Here is a 23,270-nt window from a genome sequence, read left to right on the forward strand (position 1 = left end):
AAAGCATTATACCTCCCATCACTCCTGGCACCATTCTGGTTTAATTGGCTTGGGGAGGAGCCTCTACGGGTAGTTTTTAACTGCAACTTCCCCAGGTGATTCTAATGACTAGGTAGATTGACCTAGGTCACGGCTACCTATTTGAGAGAAAACACCTTACAGAAACAATAAAACTTAGATTAACCAGAAATAATTACCTGGAACACTGGACTAGCCAGTTTTCCTCCATTCAACTCTTAACAGAAAGCAATACAAGAAAATAAGCAAATAGGCAGGAATTTATTAAAATACAAACAAACATCTACTTCTGATTTAGGTTGAGATGGTCAGTGGAAATTTGGGCCATCCTCCTATGCCTTTTATCTCAACAAAAGCCTATGTAGAAATTTGCTCACCTCTTCTCACGAGCACACCAAAGTAACAACTAACTGCTGAACCCCCATCCATAAAAGAGACTGGAATCTACCAAAAAAGATATTCTACATCCAAAGACATAAAGAAGAAACCCAATGAGAGACAGTAGGAGGGGTGCACTCTCAATATAATCAAATCCCATACCCCCCAGGTGGGCGACGCACAAACTGTAGAACAATTATATCGCAGAAGTTCTCCCACAGGAGTGAGAGCTCTGAGCCCCACGTCAGGCTCCCCAGCCTGGGGGTCTGGCCTCGGCAGGAGGAGCCCCCAGAGCATTTGGCTTTGAAGGCCAGCGGGGCTTGAGTGCAGGAGCCCCACAGCCCTGGGGGAAGCAGAGACTCCACTCTGGGAGTGCGCACACAAGGTCTCGTGTACACTAGAGCCTGGGCCAAACGTACCTGCTGGTCTTGGAGGGTCTCCGGGGTAGACGGGGGTGTGGCTGTGGCTCTCTCTGGGCTCATAAAAGCTGGTGGCGGAAATATCAGGGAGCACTCCTCTTCTTGGACTCTTTGGAGGCAGACATCCAGCTTGGGAGCACCGACACCTGGCTCCACCGAACAGCCTGTAGGCTCCAGCGCTGGCACGCCTCAGGCCAGACAGCCAGCAGGGTGGGAATACAGCCTCACCCATCAACAGACGGCTGCTTAAAGACTTCCTGGCCCACAGCCAAGCCTGTGGCTAGACACGCCCCTTGATAAGGCCCTGCCCACCAGAGGGCAGGCACTGGCCCCTCCCACCAGGAAGCCTTCACAAGCCTCTAGACCAGCTTCTCCCACCAGATAGCAGAAGCCAGAAAACAGCGATCTGGCAGCCTGTGGAATTTGAGTCTGCAAACACAGGGACCAACTGGTCCCTGGCCCTTGAGTGACAAGAGGGGACTGAACTGCTGGGACACATAGGACACCCCCTAGAGAGAGCCACTTCTCCAGAAACATAAGTAACCTTCCACATACATAAAAACACAAATAGAAATTTAGACACAAAATGAGATGACAGTGGAAGATAAAGCCCCAGAACAACTAAGTGACGTAGAGATAGGCAATCTATCCGAAATTTGCTATCAGAATGATGACCTAACGATACTGTAAGACTTTTATTAATTCATGCATTTACTTGTTCACTCTCTCTGCAAAGCACTGTTTTAAGAACCCAGGGTAATAACCAGCATCTGAACTCCATAAAGGGGAAAGACTCCATGGACGTTGATAACCAGGTTGCAAAACAGAGTGACAGGGGAAAGGGGAGATGCGTGAAGGGCTATGGGACTTCAAAGGACTGAGAGATTACTTCTGATGGTGGATTTGGGCAAGGATTCGTGAAGGCAGCCTTCAACCTGGTTTTTGAAGGAGGACATGATTTGGGGAAAGGGTTTTCCAGGCCAAGGGGCCAGCACGAGCCCAATCACGAAGGTGGAAATATAGGACAATGCCAAGTGTTCCGGCAGCGCTGCAGCACAGATATGTATACGATACTGTGGGAGAGGAGAGATGAGACTGATTTGGAGGGGGCCAAATCAGGGATGCTCTGAGGACTCATTTAAGGTTGTGTGTGTGTGTGTGTCTGAAAGGTCTCTGAGTGGGGCAGCACTTTAGGACAATCAATTGTTCTGGCATCAGTGAGCAGGGAAGATTGACCATAGCAGTAGGGAAAACAGGTAGAGGTTATTTCACCCTGTGGACTGGGCCTGAATGGGAGCAGAATGAAAAGAGGAGAGGAGGAGAGGGCCCTTGTGAGAAACGAGAGAAGTAAAATCACTCAAACTTGGGAACCGGCTGGATATATACGAGTGGGAAGGCACTCCGGACGGTTTTGAGCTGGGCAACGATGAGGGTTGATGGCTTCTTAATTAACAGGTGATTCAAGAGGAGGAGTAGTTTAGGAGGAAAGATCATGAATACAATTTTGGATACACAGATGTGGAGCATCTGGATAGCAATGTCGAGAGGGCAGCTGGAAGTCTTGGGAATGGAACCAGAGACAGCAAAACAGACATCAGAGTCATCTGCATGGTGGTGACAGGCGGAACCACGAGAGCAGATGAGGTCCTGAGGGACAGGTTGGGGGAGGGGTGTCAGTGCGTGAGAGGACAGTTGAAGGAGACCCCAGGGGAGCAATCAGAGAGGAAAGAGAAAACCCAGCTAACACACTGACCAATAGTGCTGGCTTACTGGGAGTCCCAAGGAGATGAAGGGTTGGAATCAGTCACTGGATTTTGTTACTATGGTGAGACTGGTGATGGCTGAGGGGACACTTTTCACTACAGGCTTGATGATGGAATCCAGATTTCAAAGGGCAAATGTGTCAGGGGAAAAGGGAAATTAAATAGAGCACGCCCATCTTCAGGATACTTTGTACCTCAATCCAGGAATGTAACACACAATATATTTGAGAATGGTTTCAACGAGAGTGTGATTAAAGAGTATTTTTTTTAATAGGTTTTTTTTTTTTGGCCGCACTGCACGGCATGCGGGACCTTACTTCCCCAACCAGGGATCGAACCTGTGCCCACTGCAGTGGGACTGCGGAGTCTTAAACACTGGACGGCCAGGGAAGTCCCTAAGGAGTATTTCTTGTAAACAGTGAGCACCCTGTTTTCCTTAAACATACCCTATATACAGAGTTCCTTTAGGGTAGAAATGGTGTCTTATTCATCTTTATACCCTACCTACCCCTGCCCTCTGAAAAACCAAACCAGAAAAGCCAGGCCTTAACCCCAGGACTGGATTCAAGCAGGAGCTCTAATTATCTGTGGTCCCATTGGGTGGATTCCCAGTGTGGCCCAGAACGTGGGGCAGCCAGTGGGGAAGGCCTACGGTGAGGTCCCGCAGAGGAGCAGCTGAAGGCCATTTCGCACCCACCAATAATCCTCACAATATCACCGTTAACTGAGCGCTATGCACCTGCACTGTGTCAAACCCGGCAGGCAAGGGTGCTTCTAGGCCCTGCCCTCCCCCGCCTTTCCTAAAAGCCTTCCCAGTCCATTTCAGGGCAGAGGCCTTTCTCCCTGTAGTTTCCCTGAACCCTCACCCTGGCTTCTTCCGGAAGAGATTCCTGCCTCTTGGACTGCCCTCTCCTGGTCATCTTCACCGCCTTCTCTTACTTGCCACTCAGATGTGACCGTGTCCCGTGAATTCTCCTCTCTATCTGCAGCGGGGTCTCTCGGGGAGAGCTCATCCCACTGCAGGACTCCAGGACTTCCAAAATGCTCCGGCCCTTGAGCATCTGATCCAAGTTCCCCGTTTGTGGGCTGCTTCCCGTTAAGTGTCCTCCGGGCATCAGAAACTCCCCAAGTCCGAAGCTAACCTCGATATCTTCACCCCTAAACTTGCCCCTTGGCCCACGTGACATCGTCTGCCACCCAACTCTGGCCACATCCTGTTCCCTGACCCTTTCCCTTATATTCGTTATTCACCAAGTCAGGTTATTTCCATCAATGAAATGTCTGAAATATCTCTACAGTCCATTCCCAACTTGCAATTTCCACCACCACTTCCCTAATTCTGGTCCTCACATCATTTGCTTCAGCTTTTACAATTACATTTTAACTGCCCCCAGTTTACTATAAAAGCCATTTTAAATACTACTGAGGCATAGTTCCAAATACAGATATTTTCACCCTTCCACTTAATTTTTTGGTGACATCCGATTATATGAGATTCAAATTCCTTTGCTTGGCATAGAAGGTCCTTTTTGTGGAGCCCCACTTTAATGTTCTTTCATCCCATCCCTTCCCTTTTCCTACTTAGTCTGTGTGGTAGCTGCCTTACCTCTTGTCCACATGGGTGAAATCACACTTGTCACTCAAGGCCCAGCTAAAATGTCACCTCTTAGGTATTCTACAGCCCTGCTCAGCAGATTTAGGGTGTGCTGTGTCCCTTGGGCTCTTATCACTCCTTTGCCAATACTGTTCCTTCTTGTCCCATTACCTCATTCTCTCCCTGTCACCCCTCCTTGCTTGGGAATGCACATAGGGAGAGACTCTCTCATTAATCTTTATCTCCCTAGCACTGAGCAAGATGCCCGATAGATGTTGGTGGAGCTGAACTGAGACCACAAAGAGTCCTCCAGTTTTGGGGGGTTTTTTGGTTTTTAAGCTTTTTAGCTAATGACTCTAGTGAATTGATTCAGGTCCCCTCACCTCTGTGGAATGCAGACTAAATTATGTGACAAGCAAATTCCTTTCTTTTGTCAGAAACAGAAATCTATACCTCTTTAAACCATGGTCACTGGACTAGATTTCCCCAAGAACTATTCCCTGGCTTTTTACCTTTTCCAGTACATTGCAACTGTCTTCTTTATGCCCTAATTTAAGTTTCCCCTGATCAATAACTTATCCTTGAGAGACAGACACTTCAGAGAAATGAGTCATTTAAAACTTCTGTTTTTGTAGACATCTTTAGGGAATGATTGTGATGGGGTGTGTGTGTGTATGTGTGTGTGTATAGACACATCCGCATAAACGTACTTGATAAGGAAATGTTCAGCAGTAGGCCAATTCAGTAATTCATTTAGTGAATAATTGCCTTTCATTCTTAATTTAAACCAGTCCTGGATGGCAACTAGCAGGGTTATTAACAATTGAAAAACATATTTCAGAAAATATTCAAAAGGCCAGCTTAAAAGACTTCTGTGGAGAAATGCTTAGCCGTGGCTGTGACAGTGTAAATGGAATAGAATCAAATCAGAATTGAGAAGTGTGTCGTCTGATTCCTGCTTCCACGGCTAACTGTGGGGACTGAGCGTGCGTATCAATTACTGCTGAAAAGTTAAACTGACATTTTAAAATCCCAGTTTTTAAAAATTGTGGCAGTACTCACAGACCCACTGCAGGATCTGACAGTGGACACGTGGGCTGCTCTAGGGATGTAGTTGAGGGGTAAAAAGTTGCATGAACAATATTTGCAAGGCTGTCATCTATATTCTGCTTTATTTGTGTGTGTATGTGTATATATATACACAAACATGTACAGGACACTTAGTTTCCTTAAGAATTTTTACTGAATGTTTGGCTAAAATACAGCCAACACTTAAGGATGTTCATTTTGAAATAGTGGTGGACACTGTTTAGATACAAACTTATGACCACCCTCAAAAAAAGCTTTGTGTTTTTCCCCTTAAACTTGGTGCATCACTGAGTACGGAGGAAGGTGAGTTAGAAGATCCAGTCCTGACTGAATAACTGGCACAAAGCAGGCTGGGGAAATAGCACGATGCCATGTGGAGTTCCGGGTTCCTAGGGCTAAAATGTGTGACGACTGTGGCTCTGTCTGTCTGGTGTAGAAAGGGTGGCCTGGGTTGGAGCTGGCCAAACGTGGGCTGAGAGGAAATATACTTTGTTTTTCTGCACTGAAGCCCAGGGAGGACTTTCTGAAGTGTGTGGGGCAGAACTCACCCAATGCTGCCTCTGCTATACGTACCCTCCCGGCCTTTCCTTCCTGCTGGGGCCACTCTAGGCTGGACCCCTGGAATTGGTGCACCTCTTATTTTCCTGAACCCGCAAATCCTATCCTTACCACTTATAAGGTCTCAACTATACATATTTTCCACAGCTCTAGCAATAATTAGACAAGCTACTACGAAAGAGAGAGCATTATACATCAGTTAAAAACATATGCAAAACCAAAGCTCATTAGAGAAAGATAATATTCATGCAGATTTTACAAACCGTGTCTTTAGGGTGGCCCAATAAGTAGAAATATGGGGACCCATGCTTGTCACTTTTCATGCACATGGAGAGACTGGAAGGTACCATTCCTAAAGGAAGGGGAGGAAGAGCCTAGGACCAATCATTAGAATTAACAGAACCAGTGACAAAGATATAGTTTTACTGTTAGAATCAAGATTGCTTAGTACGTTTAGAGCAGCTGAATAAAAATTATCTAGGCAGTAAGAATAAAGACTTTAAGTAAAGCTGACCCTATCAAGCATGCAGCAAGTGAAATTAGTGAAAGACTGAGCTACGTTCATAATCCAAAAGTAGATTTTTTTTTCTCAAAATATTGAAGGCATCCTGAGGTGCTTTTAAGGAGGCACAAATGTTTTTAAATTGTTGAAATTGTAACTTCAGAATTTTTGCAGAATTTTCTCTTAATGATAGGGTGTTTTAGTGAGACCAGCTGTCATTTGAGAAGTCACAGTAATCATTTCTAAATTTTGAAAAATCCTCAAATTAAAGACATGGTGTGCCCATGTTTTTATGTTTTCTCTAATAATCTCATAAATTCTTACAGCTCTTTTCACCTGTGACAATTTGCTTATTTATATTCAAAGTTCACAGTTGACTTGCTGGCTGTAATTATTTTCCGGAAAAAAATAAAGTTGAAAAAAATGCAGCCAGGTTTTTCCTGTTCTACGTGGCTGTATTCACCTGTCTGAGGGCTGTGCTCTGAAACCAGCCTCTTAGCGGCTGTCTTGGTCTGTGTCTATCTCAGCGCCTGGGCTACAGTTCTTTACCTACATGAAGATGGGTACTAGAAATTCTGGACTATCTGTCAGTGATCTCCGCGAGACAGGCCCCTGGGAGATGTAATAACCGCTCCCTGCAATGCCTGACGTTATGTTCTCTCAGGTCCACACGGTGCGAGGTAGAGGGGGATGTGAAGTTACTGTGATCAGATGCACTTAATCCACGCAGCTCAGACATTTGGGGGCCTGATCCCCCCCTTTGCCAGTATACACTGATTATATTCCCTGTCTGAATGCCTATCTTGCTCCACACATGCTGCTTGCTGTGTATCCACGGCTTCGACACGCAGAATGGAACAGCGCTCCGCATGGAGGTCCCATTATGCCCCCTGGGATGCTTTTCATTGCACAGACTGTGTCTGAGGGGAGGGAGTCTCAAGGGTGGGAATGAACAATTTGAGGTTAAAGGGAAAGTAGAGCCTCTCTGTGGTGAGGGAACTAACGCTTAACGATGAATGTGAGGGGGGAAATTAAATTTCCGAATTTATTGAGTTTACCATTTAGCCCTGCTAAGATGCAAGTCATTTTGTACAAAAACCATCAAGTGGTTTTAGTGTCACACAGAGAAGGCTCTCATTTGGTTCTAAATGTGGGCTTTACTGAGCTTGAAAGATACATGTGCTAGGAAACCTTGGACCAGAAGGTCAAATCAAAGAGCCCAGAATATGGTGGAAAAAATTTCTATGAAGGCGGTAGCAGGAAGTATGGTGAAACGTGAAAAACAGAGTTGCATCCTGTGCTAGGCATATCTGATGCATACGTTATGAGTGTACATGTTCAGTCCTAAAATTCAGGGTCCTGATGAGGCCAGGGTCACTATCTGTTGGAGAGTGTGTGCCAAAAAAAACAGAGACCTTTTGACAGAAGTGTAAACACAGATTCTTCTGTAAGCAAATGTCTGAGCTAACTTAACAGTTAAGAGCTGTTTAGTCCAGGCTAAGTGTATGTTTGTTGTTCTGTTAAAATTTTTTTTGAACCCAAACAGCACATTGAAGAATGTGTGATTCTCAATGTTTAGAGATTTTGCTACAATTAGAGCATGTAATTCAAGCCTGGAGCAAGGCATTATATAATCGCATTTTTGGTCCTGACTGAGGGAGTTCAGTTAAAAAGAAACGTTGGGATGTCTTTGTCAGAACAGGACATCAGGGTAACCCTGTCTTTGAGCAAGGCTGTGGGTAGAATTCTCAAATAACAAAAATCTAGCCTTATGGATTCACTAATTCTTCCACTAGAAATGAGGGGTTTTGAGTACTTTAAAATGAACGCTGGTGAGTTGATTGATTAGGGAACACCAGGATAGGGCAATAGGCCCAGGCATCTCTGAAGGGATGCTTTAGAGACTTGACATTTGCTGGTTATGGCAGTTGGCTGGACCTACCCAGGAAATTGTCTTATGGTATTAAACTCCACTTTTAGTACCTGGAAAGCTGGGTTTTGTCGGCAAGCTCCTTCAGAGGGGGCAAAATCTTTTCTGTATCGTATCTATTTTGAGACAAGAGAAAATCAGACAGTGGGGAAAACAGCTTTGGCATTTAGCACCAGCTTCATAATGGGTGTAGCTGAGGGGTCAGAAGCTTATCTTGAATCAACACTGTCATGCTCTGAACACAGGGCCAGGCTGTCCTCAATGAGGAGGGTGGGAGCTGAGCTCAGACTGTCAAAAAAGCCTGAGATGGAAATGGGAGGAAAATCTAGTCTCCTTTCTTTAATTTTAACAGTTGCAAGTCTGAATGGAGAGTGATTCAGATTTGATGGGCAAAGGAGGAGCCAGGTTGAGGGGCTGAGGCTCATAGAGTGAGAGGTCGACAAGACATACAGAGGACAACAAAAAAGCAGAAACTCCTGCAGCTGGCCTTTACAGGAGCGCTAAAGGAGACAAATCCAGCATGGATTTGTCTCCGGGGCATGGGAGTCTCTGGGGTGGCACTTTAAAAATACAGAGTCCTTTTGACTGGGGCGAAAAAATAAAAAAATAAAAAATATAGAGTCCTGAGCCAAATCAACCCAGTCCTGCGTGTGTGTGCGCGCGCGCGTGTGTGTGCGCGCGCGCGTGTGTGTGTGCACGTGTGTGTGCAGCTTTAAAACCATGATGCAAGCTTTCTTTTAACCTTGATCGCCACTCCTCCCCTGCCCTCCACGTAAAAACCATTCTCTGGAATTTGTGACTTCTTTGAGGCCCGTTCCAGTGCTCTTACAGTGCTCAGCAGCGTTGCCTCTGAGAAGGCTGCCTTCTCCCTGGACTGTTGCGGAAGCAGCCCTCTCTTGGGAGAGCTCAGCTTCACGTTAGGGAAAGCAAGAGGAAGTTCTTACCAGAACCTAAATACAACTATCCAGCATGAGTTACTGGAGGAGTTGGAGTTTTTACGTTTTCCAAGATGCATGTGGAGCCCTTCTCAGTGGGGGCTGGGAAAGGTATCTGTTCATTCACTCATTTCCTCCAACAATTTACATGTTAGGGAACTGAAGGAGGTCAGACCTCAAGAGCTAAACTGGTTCTTCTTGGTTGATTTCTTGGTTACTTCGTGGTCTAATATATTTTATCAGAGTCTTAAATACCTAACAAGTGAGGACTGGGGGAGATGAGTCACTTAATATATCCCGAAAGAGAATAATGTATGTTGGGAGAATATGCAAAAAAGAAGGAATTTCATCATAGTCCAAGGTTTCCAATAAAATGATGTGAAGAAATGGGATTTCACCCCCCATCCTTAAAGCACTTTAATAAGAGGTTTTGGCTGAGCAGTGGGAAAAGAATTTCAGACTTGTGTATCCTTCAAGGAAGCCCACTGCGTCTGACTCCATGAAACAGAAACTTATTGGAAGTTTCATGACTAGTGAATTTCCTGGGGTTCCCTAAATGCTGCAGAGAGCAGTCTGGAGCCTTGCAGCCGAGGAAGAACGCTGTTCTCTGTATGATACAGCCATGGTTCTGCCTGACAGCCTCTCCTCTTCCCGGATCTGGCTCAGTGGAGGTGAACTGGAGTGATTTGTGGAACCACTCATGAAAAAGTAAGATACACTCAACCATGAATGTCAGAAGCTGAAATTAAATTTCAGAATTTATTATTGAAGCAAGCCACCTTTTGCCCTGTTAAAAATGCAGGCGCAATCGTGCAAAGGCTATGGAACCACTTAAAGTTCCAATAAACGTGGTCTCTGAGGCAAAGGCAACAGAGACTCTCCCCATGTCTGGGGGGCACAGAGTCGAGCACCACGGACACCTCAGGCTGTGAGGTTACAGAGCTCCAGGCTGAGATCCACAGGAGGGGAAGAGCAATGATTAGCAAATTTGCTCAATAGAGTTTTATCTCACTAACTTGGAATTGAGAATAATTCAGACTAGGTCTAAGCAGAAATTTACCCATACTCAGCAAGTCCTTTTCTTCAGAAAAAGTACAAATTATTAGCATAAGTATTACAAAGGAAATGCTTAACAGATTAAAGAAGCCAAGTGCTTTTCAAGGATCCTTAACACTCTAAAAGTACTTATTAAATTCCACGAATAACTAATAAAACCCATTAAAATTTTTTCATTAGAGCAGATCCTTTGAGAACTTTTAATCAGTCACCACACTATTAGAATCAATTGTTATACGTATCCTCATTCTTAGACTTTCAGCTCACTGGGGGGCCAGGACTGTGTCTTACCTTCAGTGCCTGCAAAGTGCCTTGCACATAGTAGGTGCTCAGAAAAATCCTGCTTTCGTTGAGGAAACAGTAATGATATTAATTAACAATATTAATTACAGGATCTGCCTTACATGGAACATGTGGTAGGAGTATAATGTCTAGAGTTGACCTTTGTATGATCAGAGGGAAGAAAGGATCTGAACAAGTAATTGTAAACAAGATTATAGGGGTAGGCTTATAACATTCACATGCTAATGCATATTATTAAAGAAGAATAAACAAACACTGCTTATTGCCATATAAGTAGAGACTGGTACTGCTTAATCTGGTGCTCTAATATTACTGTAAATCATTTTTATTTACTGATTAAAGGAAGCCCATTCATTCTTCAGCTATAGTCTGAATATATATAGTATGGCTCAAATAGATCTTTTCTTACTTAATGTAGTTATATTACACTTATAAAATGTAAAGTTTCATTTACCAAAGGCCTGTAACACTCAAGACCTATCGAAGATACAATTAACTTTGAAAATGGAAGTGCAGGCAGAGGTCTAACTCATGGATCGGCTATTTCTTTCCCCAAAGGAGATGTGGCCATTTGGTGTTAGTTGTCCCTGGGCCACTGGTATTCTGAGAATTTTGCTTCCTCCTGGGAACCCTGCCTGGCCTCCTAAAACCACTGAGATCATTTACAATCACACTCACTTCAGCATTCTTGTCATAAAGACCTGTAATGTTGCTTAAGAGAATCAACAGGCCAGATCACCAGCCAAGACGGGAAAGCATAATTCTGTTTTGTTTTGATGAGATTTGAACAGCAAATATTACCAGGGCAAGGCTCTGCGTTGGTGCGAACTGCTTGTGGAGGACATTTTTTCATCCAGTGGCACCTCTATTTACCCTGGCCCTGGCTCTGTGGCTCAGGGTGTACATCAAGCAAATGTTCCCTGTAGTCCCTGAATGCTAATGAAGGACACCTGTATGTCAAGATAGGGAGATAACCTGCATAATGCACTCCTATGCAGCTTTAGAACCAGGATGCATGCTTTCTTTTCTCTTAACCTTTTTAGATTTAATTGTAACAGCAAGAACCAGTATTCAGGAGGCCGCTGCTTCTGCTGTATCATCTTCTGATCCTTTCCTCAGTATGATGGAGTCAAGTTTCCTTCCTCCTGCTAGTTGTTGAGATGTATGTGTCAGGGGAGGGGGAACCCAAGCTCTCATTGAGTTTATAATCAACAAACTCTTATCCTGAGGACTAGAGTGGAGTTGAAGTGTCTATCTCCTGAGCTGCTCTTTCAAGGACTTAACTATGAAAGCAGCTTCTCCGCGAAGCCCTTATCATTTCCCCACCCTCCCCGCAGCTGCTCAGCCACCCCTGGGAGCAGCCACTACACTCGCTTGCTCGTGGCTGCATTTGCTGATTTGCGCCTCTGAATTGCCTGAGGTGTGTCTGCCTATGAGTCTCATGGTAATTATGGATGGCAAATTTGCAGCATATTTATTCCCTTCCTTAGCTCACTTGGCTTCACACTGTCGATTGTGTAGTCGACAATCTGACAGATTACCTGGGGTGTGTTTTTCTTTCCATTGCACCTGTGCTCATCTATCTCTCTGTCACAGATCACCTTAATGGCTCTGAGCAAGAGAGTTGTCGTATTTCTCTTGACTGAGATCAGCTTTTCCCTGACGTGTCCAAAAGTCCAGATAAGGGTCTTGCTTCAAAGCTGCTCTGAATTCTGAAGGTATCAGAGGGAGGGCTGGGGGTTATCACCTAAACCCCTCCAGAGAAGGTTGTTTGCCAGTCTCTTCACCTTCAGAGTTCGCTCTTGCCCAGGCTGGGTTAAGCCTCCACACTTCCCTAACAGGTAACATCTCCTATGGATTCTGATAACTCCCTTTGACAAGCTTTTAAGGCTAGATTTTATGCCAAGATTTGGGATCTTAACGGGCAAACAAAGGAAACAAACACAAGATTATACTCATAGTTGACAGAAAAATCAGGTTTCCTGTAATTAGGGTACATATGGACGAAGCAGATTATGTTCTTGGTTACATCTACTAGTAAGCTCAAAGATTTCCGTTCACTGTTCTTGTTGCTGTTGTTTTGTTACCTGCACCCCTTGCCAATTTTATTAAAATACACTCTAGCCTATCTTGGACAACAACAAAAATAACCAAATTTTGTTTCATGAGAGAGTCTATTTAACTGATGCTGGAGGAATTGTGATGTTCCTTAGCTTTGGGCACTCCTCATACACTGGGGGCATCTGCATAGTCCGTGAATGTGTGGCCACTTCGTGGCTCGTTCCTGGTGCCGGACAAGTTCCCAGAGCAGGTTTGGGACTGCTATCCTTAGAAAGGCCTTCTTGCAAGGCTGGCCTTTGGCTGGCATCTGGGAACGTGGCTGGTGATTCGTTCCCTACGCTAATATATAGCCTTCCTAAGCGATAAGGGTGTCTCACTGTACCTCAACTGTTTGTACAAACAATGTGGTTTATGCTCAACACCTGCTTTTCTTCTTGGGAGTCTGGAACTTTGGTACATGCCAGGCATAGGGTGCCTGCGTGCCCAGCCCCCAGGAGAAACCCTGGGTGCCCAATCTCCCATGGACCTTGCAGGGCAGCCACATCATCGTGCATATGCTGCTTCATTCTTGTTGCTTCAGGAAGAATGCTCTCTGGGTGACCTCTCATGGGAGACAGAGAAAGCATAAGGAAGCCTGCATGTGGATTCCTCCGATTCCACCTTATGATCCCACGGGGTGTCCTTACTACATCACTGTCCTAAAGCTGAGCTGTGAGCACAACTATATTCTGTGCCCCAGGAGTCTCATAAGCAAATCTCTGAATGTGGGGTGGTCTCGGGGACCCTGAAACAGCCTCCTCATTACTCGTTGTGAGGTTCCAGAAATATCATTTGAGGCATTATCCTCAAAAATGTTGATGTGATCCCTAACCTTCTTGGTTTCTCATGCATAATTTTGACTTAGATTTTCCTGAAGAACTAATGTTTACTTAGTTTATGACTATTCTTTTACTTCCCTAGAGGAGATTGCTTTACTCTTTTAAATTTCTTCTTTTGTGACATAACCTCTAAAATTATTTTACAGTCAAAATCCATGTCAAATCTAACATCAAAAGTAGCAGACAAGCTCTACCACTACCAGTGTATATGATTTAATGCTACATTTTAGAAGAATACATTCAGAAGTTCTGCAGTACCGCTGGGGTTAAGAGTATTGACAATGGGTCCCTCAAAAGTGTGTGCAGATATTTATCAAACTCTCTGTGTTGGTTCATTGTGGAATTTAACCTTAACTAGATATTTTCAGACGACATTAAGAATTAATGGGATAATGTCGACATGATCTTGAATTTTTGTGCTGTTCAAAAACATGTTTTCATTTTTTTGCTTTGAGGCAGCTTCATGCTCATGCATTACAGTCTGAGTTATGCCATGCTGGTTGGTAGACTATTCTAACTGCTCTCTACAGAGTGGCAGCTGGTGTGGTGGGTGCTCAGAGTCGGGACCAAATAGTGATTCTACAAAAAGAAAGTTCAGGAGAGCCATGTTGTTCAGGTTAATTTTTAAGATTAATTTGTTAGAAGAATAAGAACAGCATTAACTCTATGAGAACCCCTGGATATAGATAACAGGTCTTGTCATGGAGTGAAACACACCTTTAAAACGAGATCTTTTTCAGAAGTGAAAGAATCTCACAGGTCTGTTTCATATTACTGAATCCCTTTATGTGCTCTAGGGTGCAAAAAGGTATTCTATTTCAAGAGTTCACATTCTTTACAAAGGGATGAATGCTAGTGCCATTACACAGGCTCAGGCCTGTGCTTATTGCTAATATTGATAATTAAAATTATTTAATTAGATCCAAGTATTAAGGATGGGAAGCTATGAAATATTTCCTTGGGCATACAGCCAAGCCTACAGAAATTTCTGAATGGTGTCCTACTCTTAATGTGAGGGCTTAACCAGCCCTTCCTGTAGGCTTTGGGTGTGTTCAACACTCTGGAAACAAAGTATTTAAGGGCCATTGAATTCAGATATTTCAACTGAATGCAGGATTATATCTGTCCTGCTAATAAGGAAGTGTTCAGTCAATTATTAGGTAACTTAGGCAGAAAGCATAATTTGAGAGGAAAAAGTACTACTTAGATTTTGGGGAATGGAAAGGCGAAAATGAAAATCAAATATATCTAGATCAACCAACAATTGGAAATATTCATTCGATCAGCAGTTAGATCCTATTTCCCTAATCTGGACACGTATTATCTGCACTACCTCTGTACTGATACCTGTCTGTGTCTGTCTCTCTGTTAATCCCTGTGATTAATTAAAGACCAGCTCAGGTTTCTCTACTTTTCATGTAAAGACCACGCAGCACTTTCTGATATGCTAAGGTAATGATGTCAGCCTTGCCTTAAATGCGCTGTTGGGAAATAACACCATTAAAGACTTCTGATGGCAAACCTATGAATTAACATGCATTTTAAAGCCTTCCTCAAAAGCATCCAGATATACAACACAGGAGTGATTTTTTGGGATATCCCTAAATGCCAAGGCAATGCAACCACTGCATGAACTGAAGTTTATGTTTTAATCTTCACACCTTGAAGATTTGGTCTCGCTTGTCCCCTGGCCCCAGTTACACATCTCACGGGACAGTCTGATGCACGAGCCATTTTAGGAAATAACTGATGAATTACTGTGGACTCAAATGAACAGAGGACTACAAAAGTTCTAATACAGGAATGTGGCAAGAACTCCCAGCACACTCAGAGATGCCCTGAAGGTCCTACATTTGCTATTTTCAACATTACCTAAATAAGGGAGCAAAAGAAAGAGCTCACAGAAATATATACCTTGTGCTTAAATATACACACGTGTATATACCTATAGCTCTCGATCACTAAATATATATTTAGGTAGAATTAGGGAACTGATGTAGTTTTATAAATAAGCACAGGCATTTACAGTACACAGAAGAAAAAGAAAAAAGGTGAATCAAAACGTGAAACGTACCATACTCTGGGACCTGCCCCGTCCCGCGCTTCAGCAGTAGCCTGACTCTTCTGCCTCCAGATTTGATGAGCTCTATTGCTCTGGCGTGTGTCATGTCTCTGGTGCTCTCCCCATTGATTTCAATGATCTGATCTCCTACCTGTTAATTAAAGAGACATCAAGTCAGCCAAAGATGGTTTTATTCAAGTTGTATTTCCAGCAGATCAGAGAAGCATCGTAGATGACCAGTTTCCAGAGAGCAACTGAACAATCTGGTCGCAGCCTGCTGCTTCTTAGGAGAGGCTAATCCCTGGCTACATCCTGAATCTGACCACCGAACTTTATTTAGCTTTATAGAAACTCACATATGAGACCATGGAGGTTGTGATGATATGTCACTTATATTCAGCCAGTATGGCAGAGGCCACAGTTGAACTATTTAGGATTTTCTTAAAAAATTAGGGAATATGTTTGATACTGCAATTCAAAGTAAGCTGGCATCTTTGCTTTGAATCAAGAAGTAAATATTTTAAGGATTTTTCATTGAACACATTAGGCAGGCATCTACTTCAAAGTGTTGGATGGAATGATTTGTTTTGGGGCTTCTCTGAGAATTTTTGTTATGCATCATTTCAATTTTCCTGGGTGCTATTATGCTATTGCTTTCTTTGTAAACAGTCGTTGGTTGATATTCAAGTTTGATGATGAATTTTCTATCACAGTCCTTCGAATTAAAAATGACTCCATTCTCCACACATGAGTGATGCCCTTGCTGAAGCTTTGCCATGCTCACACCTGGTTGCCAGGGTTTGGTTAAATACCAATCCCTCTTGAATTGCTGGAAGTACCCGGGTTCCATTAGCAGTTCCCGTTTAGCCCTTGTGAATAGATATTTGGAATAAAAGAGGTTCAACCACGAGCACCTCATGTAACTCCCACAGTACCATTACTGCCAGGAATCTTTGAATTAAAATGTTTGATTTCAGTGCAAGTCACTTAAGACAAATTAGCCAGGAAAAGCACAATAAGTTGCTTTGCAACAATGCTGTTTTAGTTGGGTTCCTGAAACAAAGCAGATCTCAGCCTAAACTCCATAATGCAGACAGAATTGCAAATAAACTCCCTACAGGGGAGCAATATCTAGGTTGATGCTTCAGGCCAGGCAAGAACAGGAACAAAAAGTTGCCATCACAGTGGCAAAAGGGCATTAAAATAAGCCCCTTCCCCCAAAGGGGGACGGGGGAGAACAAACACAAGTTTACTGTAGCAAGGAAGTGACATCTCCACCTAAAAAGGACTCCCTAAGGGGCAAGGATCCCCATGTAATGAAGGTAAAGACTTCCCCCTTTGTGTACTCAGTGGCCTTTGGAAGTACCGTTTTGAGGCAGTGGAAGAGGCTGGCCTCACGGGCATGAACTCCACATTCCACAGAAGAATCACAAAAGACAGGACTAAATTAATTAGTTGGAGGGCCAGTGTTTGCACCGATTTTCTTCAGGTCTCCCTAACTGTCACCTTTCCCAGGAGGCAACAGGCACAGCCTGAGGCCACACAGCCAAGCCAGGAGCAGAAGGGGGACCAATTATCCCTCTCCCAGAAGTCCTCACTGAAACCTCAAGGCACAGTATCAAACTGCAGAGATAAAAACAAAAGTTCTGATGAAGTTGTTATAACAGAGTCTTCATTCCCGGCTACTCTCTTCAGACTCACATACCCGACTGATTACTAAACATCTTCACCTCGATGTCCGGCAGGCCACTCCAGCTCAACACCAGCAGCCCGGGTGTTTCTTTCTCCCAAAATAGTTCGTCCTCTCAATTCCTAATCCTGCGTGATAGCACCACCATTTATTTTTCCAAGCCAGAAACCCGGGGGTCCTGCTGAGCTCCTAGCTCAATTCAGGCCTTTACTTCGATTATTCCAATACTCTCCCACCAATGTCTTCTCACTGTCACCAGTATCATTCTTCTAAGGGAGATCTCCCCAGATGCATCATGCTGACTGAGGCGGGGAGGGCCTTCCACATGCCACTGTTCTCTTGCCTTCTCCTCCCTATAGGCCTGGTGCTCTCCCAATCTTCCTCAAGGCCAGCTCAAGCTCTTTTCCCCTGGGAGGCCTTCCTAGACCCTGCCTTCTCCTCAGGCAGAAGTGTGCAATCCCTCTGCTCGGTCATCGCTGCACCCCGCTATGTTATCTATGACACCGCATCACACAAGTACATGCTTCTCAGTCTTGCCTCCTCAACTCTGACCTTCTTCACTCATCAGACAATTTCTGAGCACTGATTATGCGCTAGGCAGTCTACTGGGGAGAACAGATAAAGAGAGATAAGTGGTATAGCTTCTATTTACAACATGTTCTCAGTCTAGTCAGAGAAAGTGGGTAAATAAGACAATTACAATTCAATCTCTCTTTGCTCTGACAGAGGTATTCACAAAGTGCTAAGGGAAGAGAAGGGAGGGGCATCTAACTTAGAAGAGTGCGGCTGGTAGTCAGAGAGAGCTTCCTGGAGGTGGTGACATCCCAACTGAGTTTGGAAGTATCAGTAGGAGTGCCCCTGGTGAAGGAGGAGGAAAAGCATTCTAAGTAGAGAGGACAGCATATGCCAAGACCTTGAGATTTGACGGCAAAGCACTGAAGATTTTGAACAAGGGGTAAGCTGACCAGGGAAGCAGAGTGGTTGTTTAGGAATCTCCCTGACACAGTGTGAAGGGTGGACTGGAGAGAAAGTGGGAGACTGAGGAAGGGACCTGAAGTTGTGAGGCTGTCACATTGTTTATCCAGGTGAGAAACTGGGAGACTGTGGGGAAGAAAATCATGGGACACATGAGGGCAGGGTCTAGGCCCCATTTGACTGTGTATCTTGTATGGGGTGCACTGTACCTATTGGTGAGTGAATGAATGAAGCATTTCCACATGGTTCATCTTGAGAACCATGCGGGAATGGGTTATAAGCACTCTTGACCCCAAACTCAAACCCTGAGAGATAGCACTGCCTGAGGACATTTCTGTTTCAAGACTGACATTTCAACAAGAACCCTGTGGAAGGTGAAAGGAATCTTGTGGTGTGATAGAAACAGTCACACTTACAAAATCTGATGTTCTCATTCTCTTGTCTGTTTGTTATTTTTCCTTCTCCCTACTAAGAGCCATGAGAATTAAGGGAGAAAAAATTAGCCGGGGAGAGAGAAATGGTGGGTTGGGAGATTGTGTGGGAGGTTGAGAAGCAGAGGGGTTCAGGGGCTGGGCTGACGTCTCTGGTGTGGGATTTTCAGGATGGGGCTCCGGGAAGAGTTAGGGATGTTATTTTTATTGAGTTCCTGGGAGCCTGAGCCGACCTCTTGGCTTGGCAGCTTTCCATGTGAGGTCCCCTCAGAAGGAGAAGAAAACAACTCTGACGCTGGCTGAACTGAGGGTCCTCAGTCCCTTGTCTAAGACTTTCAGTCTCTCCCAAGCCCCTGTCCATTCCAGGGTGCCAGCAGAGACAGTCTTCCTGCCTCACTGGGAGCAATGGAAGTTTGGGAACAGTCCAAAAATCTTAGCAAATTCAGAAAAAAAAATTTGAGGTGGGACGCTGGTCAGGCAATGAGATGGAAATGCTGCCACAGTCATAGATCTGAACCTTACAGGTGTTCTGGGGAGATTGCAAAAGTGGGTCAACTCATTTGGATCTAGTGTCAGTGGTAACAAACTCGGTCCAGGCCCAGCCTCAAGACTGCCATCTCTCCTTGTGAGATGACATAAATGGTGAAAAGGTTTACTTTCCATTTTCATTCCAATATCAGCCTTATATAGAGTCATTTTACAGGGAGCTCCGTAAATAAATTTGGGATGCGATTTCTTTCACTTTCATCCTCTTAGCATCCGATGAATAAGACGGGTTTGTCAGGGCGAGAAGAGGTTCTCTTTACCTTCCGACCTCCATACAGCTGCCCAGCTGCAGCGAGTTGAAGCGTCCCTTTCCTACATTGCAGTGAACTGTTTGGCGGGGCGGGGAGGGATGAAGAAAAAGACCGGTTGTGACTCTGATGTAGTCTTCTTTTCCCACACACCGTGGAGCTATTTTCCCTTGAGCTGCATTTTACTAAAAGGAAACTTTAAAGATCTCCTCCACTTGTTCTTAGAGAATTTTTTTTTCTTTTTTTTTGCGGTCCGCGGGCCTCTCACCGCTGCGGCCTCTCCCGTTGCGGAGCACAGGCTCCGGACGCGCAGGCTCAGCGGCCACGGCTCCCGGGCCCAGCCGCTCCGCGGCACGTGGGATCTTCCCGGACCGGCGCACGAACCCGCGTCCCCTGCATCGGCAGGCGGACTCTCAACCACTGCGCCACCAGGGAAGCCCGTTATTAGAGAATTTTTAAAGTATCAAGTTCTAGTTAGAGTTGAGAGAGAGATAGGGGAGGAGAGAGAGAATGGAGGCCGTGGGGGAGAGGAAGAGAAAGGGACACAGACAGACACACCCACACCAGGTAGAGGTAATTCAGGAATGTGTGTGTTTGTTTTGTGTGGATCAAGGAGATGTCACGTGTAGGAAACTAACCAAAGGACATAAGATGAATCCTAGGCATTCTTTTTTCTTCCTATGGAAGAAATACTTTTATCTGTGGTCCCCTTGGGGAAACTGACAACCTTACAGCAGCGTCTCAGGGCCAAGGCGGAGTGAGATAAGATTGCCATTTCTTGGCCCAGTCTACCAAGTTCTGCATTTCTACTCATTTCTATTCACATCTTGGCAGATTTTTCTTTAACAAAACTATTACCAAATCCTCGAACTGCAGGCCCTGCAGGTAAAACCTCTCTTCTTTTTTAAAAGATTTTATTTTATTTATTTATTTAATTTTGGCTGCGTTGGGTCTTTGTTGCTGCGCACCAGCTTTCTCTAGTTGTGGCCAGCGGGGCCTCCTCTTCATTGTGGTGCATGGGCTTCTCATTGCGGTGGCTTCTCTTGTTGCAGAACATGGGCTCTAGGTGCATGGGCTTTAGTAGTTGCAGCACACGGGCTCAGTAGCTGTGGCTCACAGGCTCTAGAGCGCAGGCTCAGTAGTTGTGGCGCACGGGCTTAGTTGCTCCATGGCATGTGGGACCTTCCCGGACCAGGGCTCGAACCCGTGTCCCCTGCATTAGCAGGCGGATTCTTAACCGCTGCACCACCAGGGGAGCCCAAAACCTCTCTTCTTATTGGAAAGCCAAGGCAGGTAAAAGTTTCAGTATATATATATATATATATATATATATATATTTATCAAAAGACTGTCCCCCCTAAGCAGCTTCTGCCATTATTTAAGCCATCTTTATCTTTTTTTTTTTTGCTGCACCACGTGGCATGTGTGATCTTAGTTCCCTGACCAGGGATCGAGCCCGGGACCCCGGGAGTGAAAGTGCCAAGTCCTAACCACTGGACGGCCAGGGAATTCCCAAAAGTTTCAGTATTTCTTAGCAGTTAATAGTTTAGGTTGTAAGAAAAAAAATTGAACTCTGTACTGTATGCATTTTTGTAGTAAAGTCATATAGAAAGTAATTGGTTTGGCTCAACTAAATCTTTATACGGACTATATTAATCCTGGACCTACTTCAGCCCCAAGTCGTGGTAGTTTCTGCTCAAGGCTTGCTTGGATGTCTCCACAAACATGCCTGGCTGGCTGCAATCAGCTAATTGCCCTCACACCACAAGAACCTATTTCACATGATTATACATGACCGAAGTGATCCTAGATTATAATTAGGTGTGAGGAATTGAGCTCCTTTAGAATTTTATGCCAACACAACAATCGATGTCTCTAGTCTGTGTCTCATGAGAGACTTAGCTGTGGACCATTTGTGTGGCTAATGGTCCGGGGTCACAGGTTAGCTTTGTCATAATTCTTTCCTTACAGGCTGGTTTGGCCCGCTGACTCCAGACCCTTCACGAGCAAGGAATGCACCTATTGCCTTTGTGTCATCTGTACCTGTCACAATTCCTGACAAGTAGGCCCTCGGTTAATCACGGTTGAGTGAATGAATGTTAGCTTTGCTTTTCAGTTATAGTGACCGTCTTCGTTTTCACGACACAGAAAGTTCAGCTTTTGTGCACCTTAGCATATACCGTAAAGCTTTCTTGAAATACTGCCTTAGGCACTTGCAGCTAAACCATAACAATTTCAACAGTACTTACAGGAGACCAAATGAAGTTTCAGTGAAGGTGACCTACAAAAATTGTTAGAGACAGGTATGTTATTGTTATGGGAAACCAATGCTAAAAGATCAAGAGAAAGAGGAAGGGAGGCTGAATTCGAATAAAATCAGAAAAACAGAATCAGAATTAGGGTCTTCGCTTCTGCCTGTCACAGGTATCGGCACTGGGTGCTCTGACGAAAGGACACCTGGGCCATAATGGCCCTCCTGGAGCAAAGGACAGGCTGATTTTCAACTCGATAATGACCTTTAATATATCACGGCTGTTTTCACAATTAACCTTCGTTAGATATTATTTAATAACTATTACAGTAAAAATCGTTTCCAAGGGGTTACATTGAGTGCTTTGGTTCACCTTCTGATGTCTTCCGTGAGACTGGTGATTGAGTTAGATGGCATCCAAGTGCCTATTATAGGACCTGGCTCCAGTTACAAACTGCTGTGCATGATTGCCTCAGCAAGGCACAGAAGCCCAACAAGTCAGCAGGCTTTTCGAGAGAGAACTTCTAACCCCACTGGAAATTGAAATTCAGATTTGAGAGCACTGAAACTATGTGGATTTTATTTGCCTCAATTAATTTATATGTTGAACTCTGTCTGAGACTCTATGCTATGTTCTAGACAGTAACCACTTAAAAAGAAAACATCCCAACATCTCTTAAGAAACTTCATCCAAAGAGAAAGCGTGAAAGAGCCCTGGGGGATTTCCAGAAAAGTCCTTAATCAAGATTATACCCGAGAACATACCGGCTTGGAAGGGTCATGGAGGTGAGGGGAACGGAAGGGGAACAAGAAGTCATGGGCCGCTGCAGAGTTCTGAGGGCTTATGCCTTGATGTGGGTAGGGTACCTCATGTCACGTTTTTCTTATTTGTGTATTTTCCCTTTAGAAAAGATTTAGTCACAGCTCAAAAAATGTTCCGTCTCTGACTTGGGCAGGGGTGGTGGCTTGGCTTCTCACTCAAGTCAGGGGGCCGCTGTGGTGCAGATTCAGGGGGCACTCTTCATTCAAGAGCTTCCATTTCTCATTCTTACTTTTAAAATCCTCTAAATTAAAACATGGAAATACATCTGAAATTTCAAGATAATGTAGTAGCCCAATTGTGGAAGTCAACTCTAAGTTATAATTTGGTATCTTTATCACCCAAACTTTCCTTTTTCTTTGTCAAATATTACTAACACTAATCTCATATAGGGAATTTTATTAGATTGCTTTTTTTCTAAATCTCGCTCTTCCAGGGCTTTTAATTGGTGTTGATATGCCCTTCCTCAGGTCCCCCATTCCCTGCTCTAGGTATGCTTTCTGGGTGGAGCAGTTCTCTTTCTGTGTCTTTGCAGATGCTGTTCCCTTTGTCTAGAATCTGCCTTTCCTCTTTCAAATAACTAAATCCTGCTCATCCCTTAGGGCAAAGCTCAGCTATGCCTGCATCCAGGAAGCCTTCTACGATTCCCCCATCAGTCCTGGGTTGGGTGCCTTTCCTCAGCATTTCTTTAAAAGTTGGCCCTCCGGGGCTTCCCTGGTGGTGCAGTGGTTGAGGGTCCGCCTGCCGATGCAGGGGACTCGGG

General features: G+C 44.5%; 1 protein-coding gene across 1 annotated transcript in view; it reads right to left on the bottom strand.

Annotated features, from left to right (window-relative positions):
* The window catches only part of MAGI2 (membrane associated guanylate kinase, WW and PDZ domain containing 2), a 353,905-nt gene that overhangs the window by 47,503 nt on the left and 283,132 nt on the right, over nt 1–23,270 (bottom strand). Inside the window, exon 14 of the mRNA XM_007450095.1 lies at nt 15,559–15,697. Coding sequence (XP_007450157.1) covers nt 15,559–15,697 — 139 coding nt within the window. The remainder of the gene's footprint in view (nt 1–15,558; nt 15,698–23,270) is intronic.

The sequence above is a fragment of the Lipotes vexillifer genome, unplaced genomic scaffold (genome assembly GCF_000442215.2).
Source record: "Lipotes vexillifer unplaced genomic scaffold, Lipotes_vexillifer_v1.1 scaffold712, whole genome shotgun sequence".
NCBI lineage: Eukaryota > Metazoa > Chordata > Mammalia > Artiodactyla > Lipotidae > Lipotes > Lipotes vexillifer.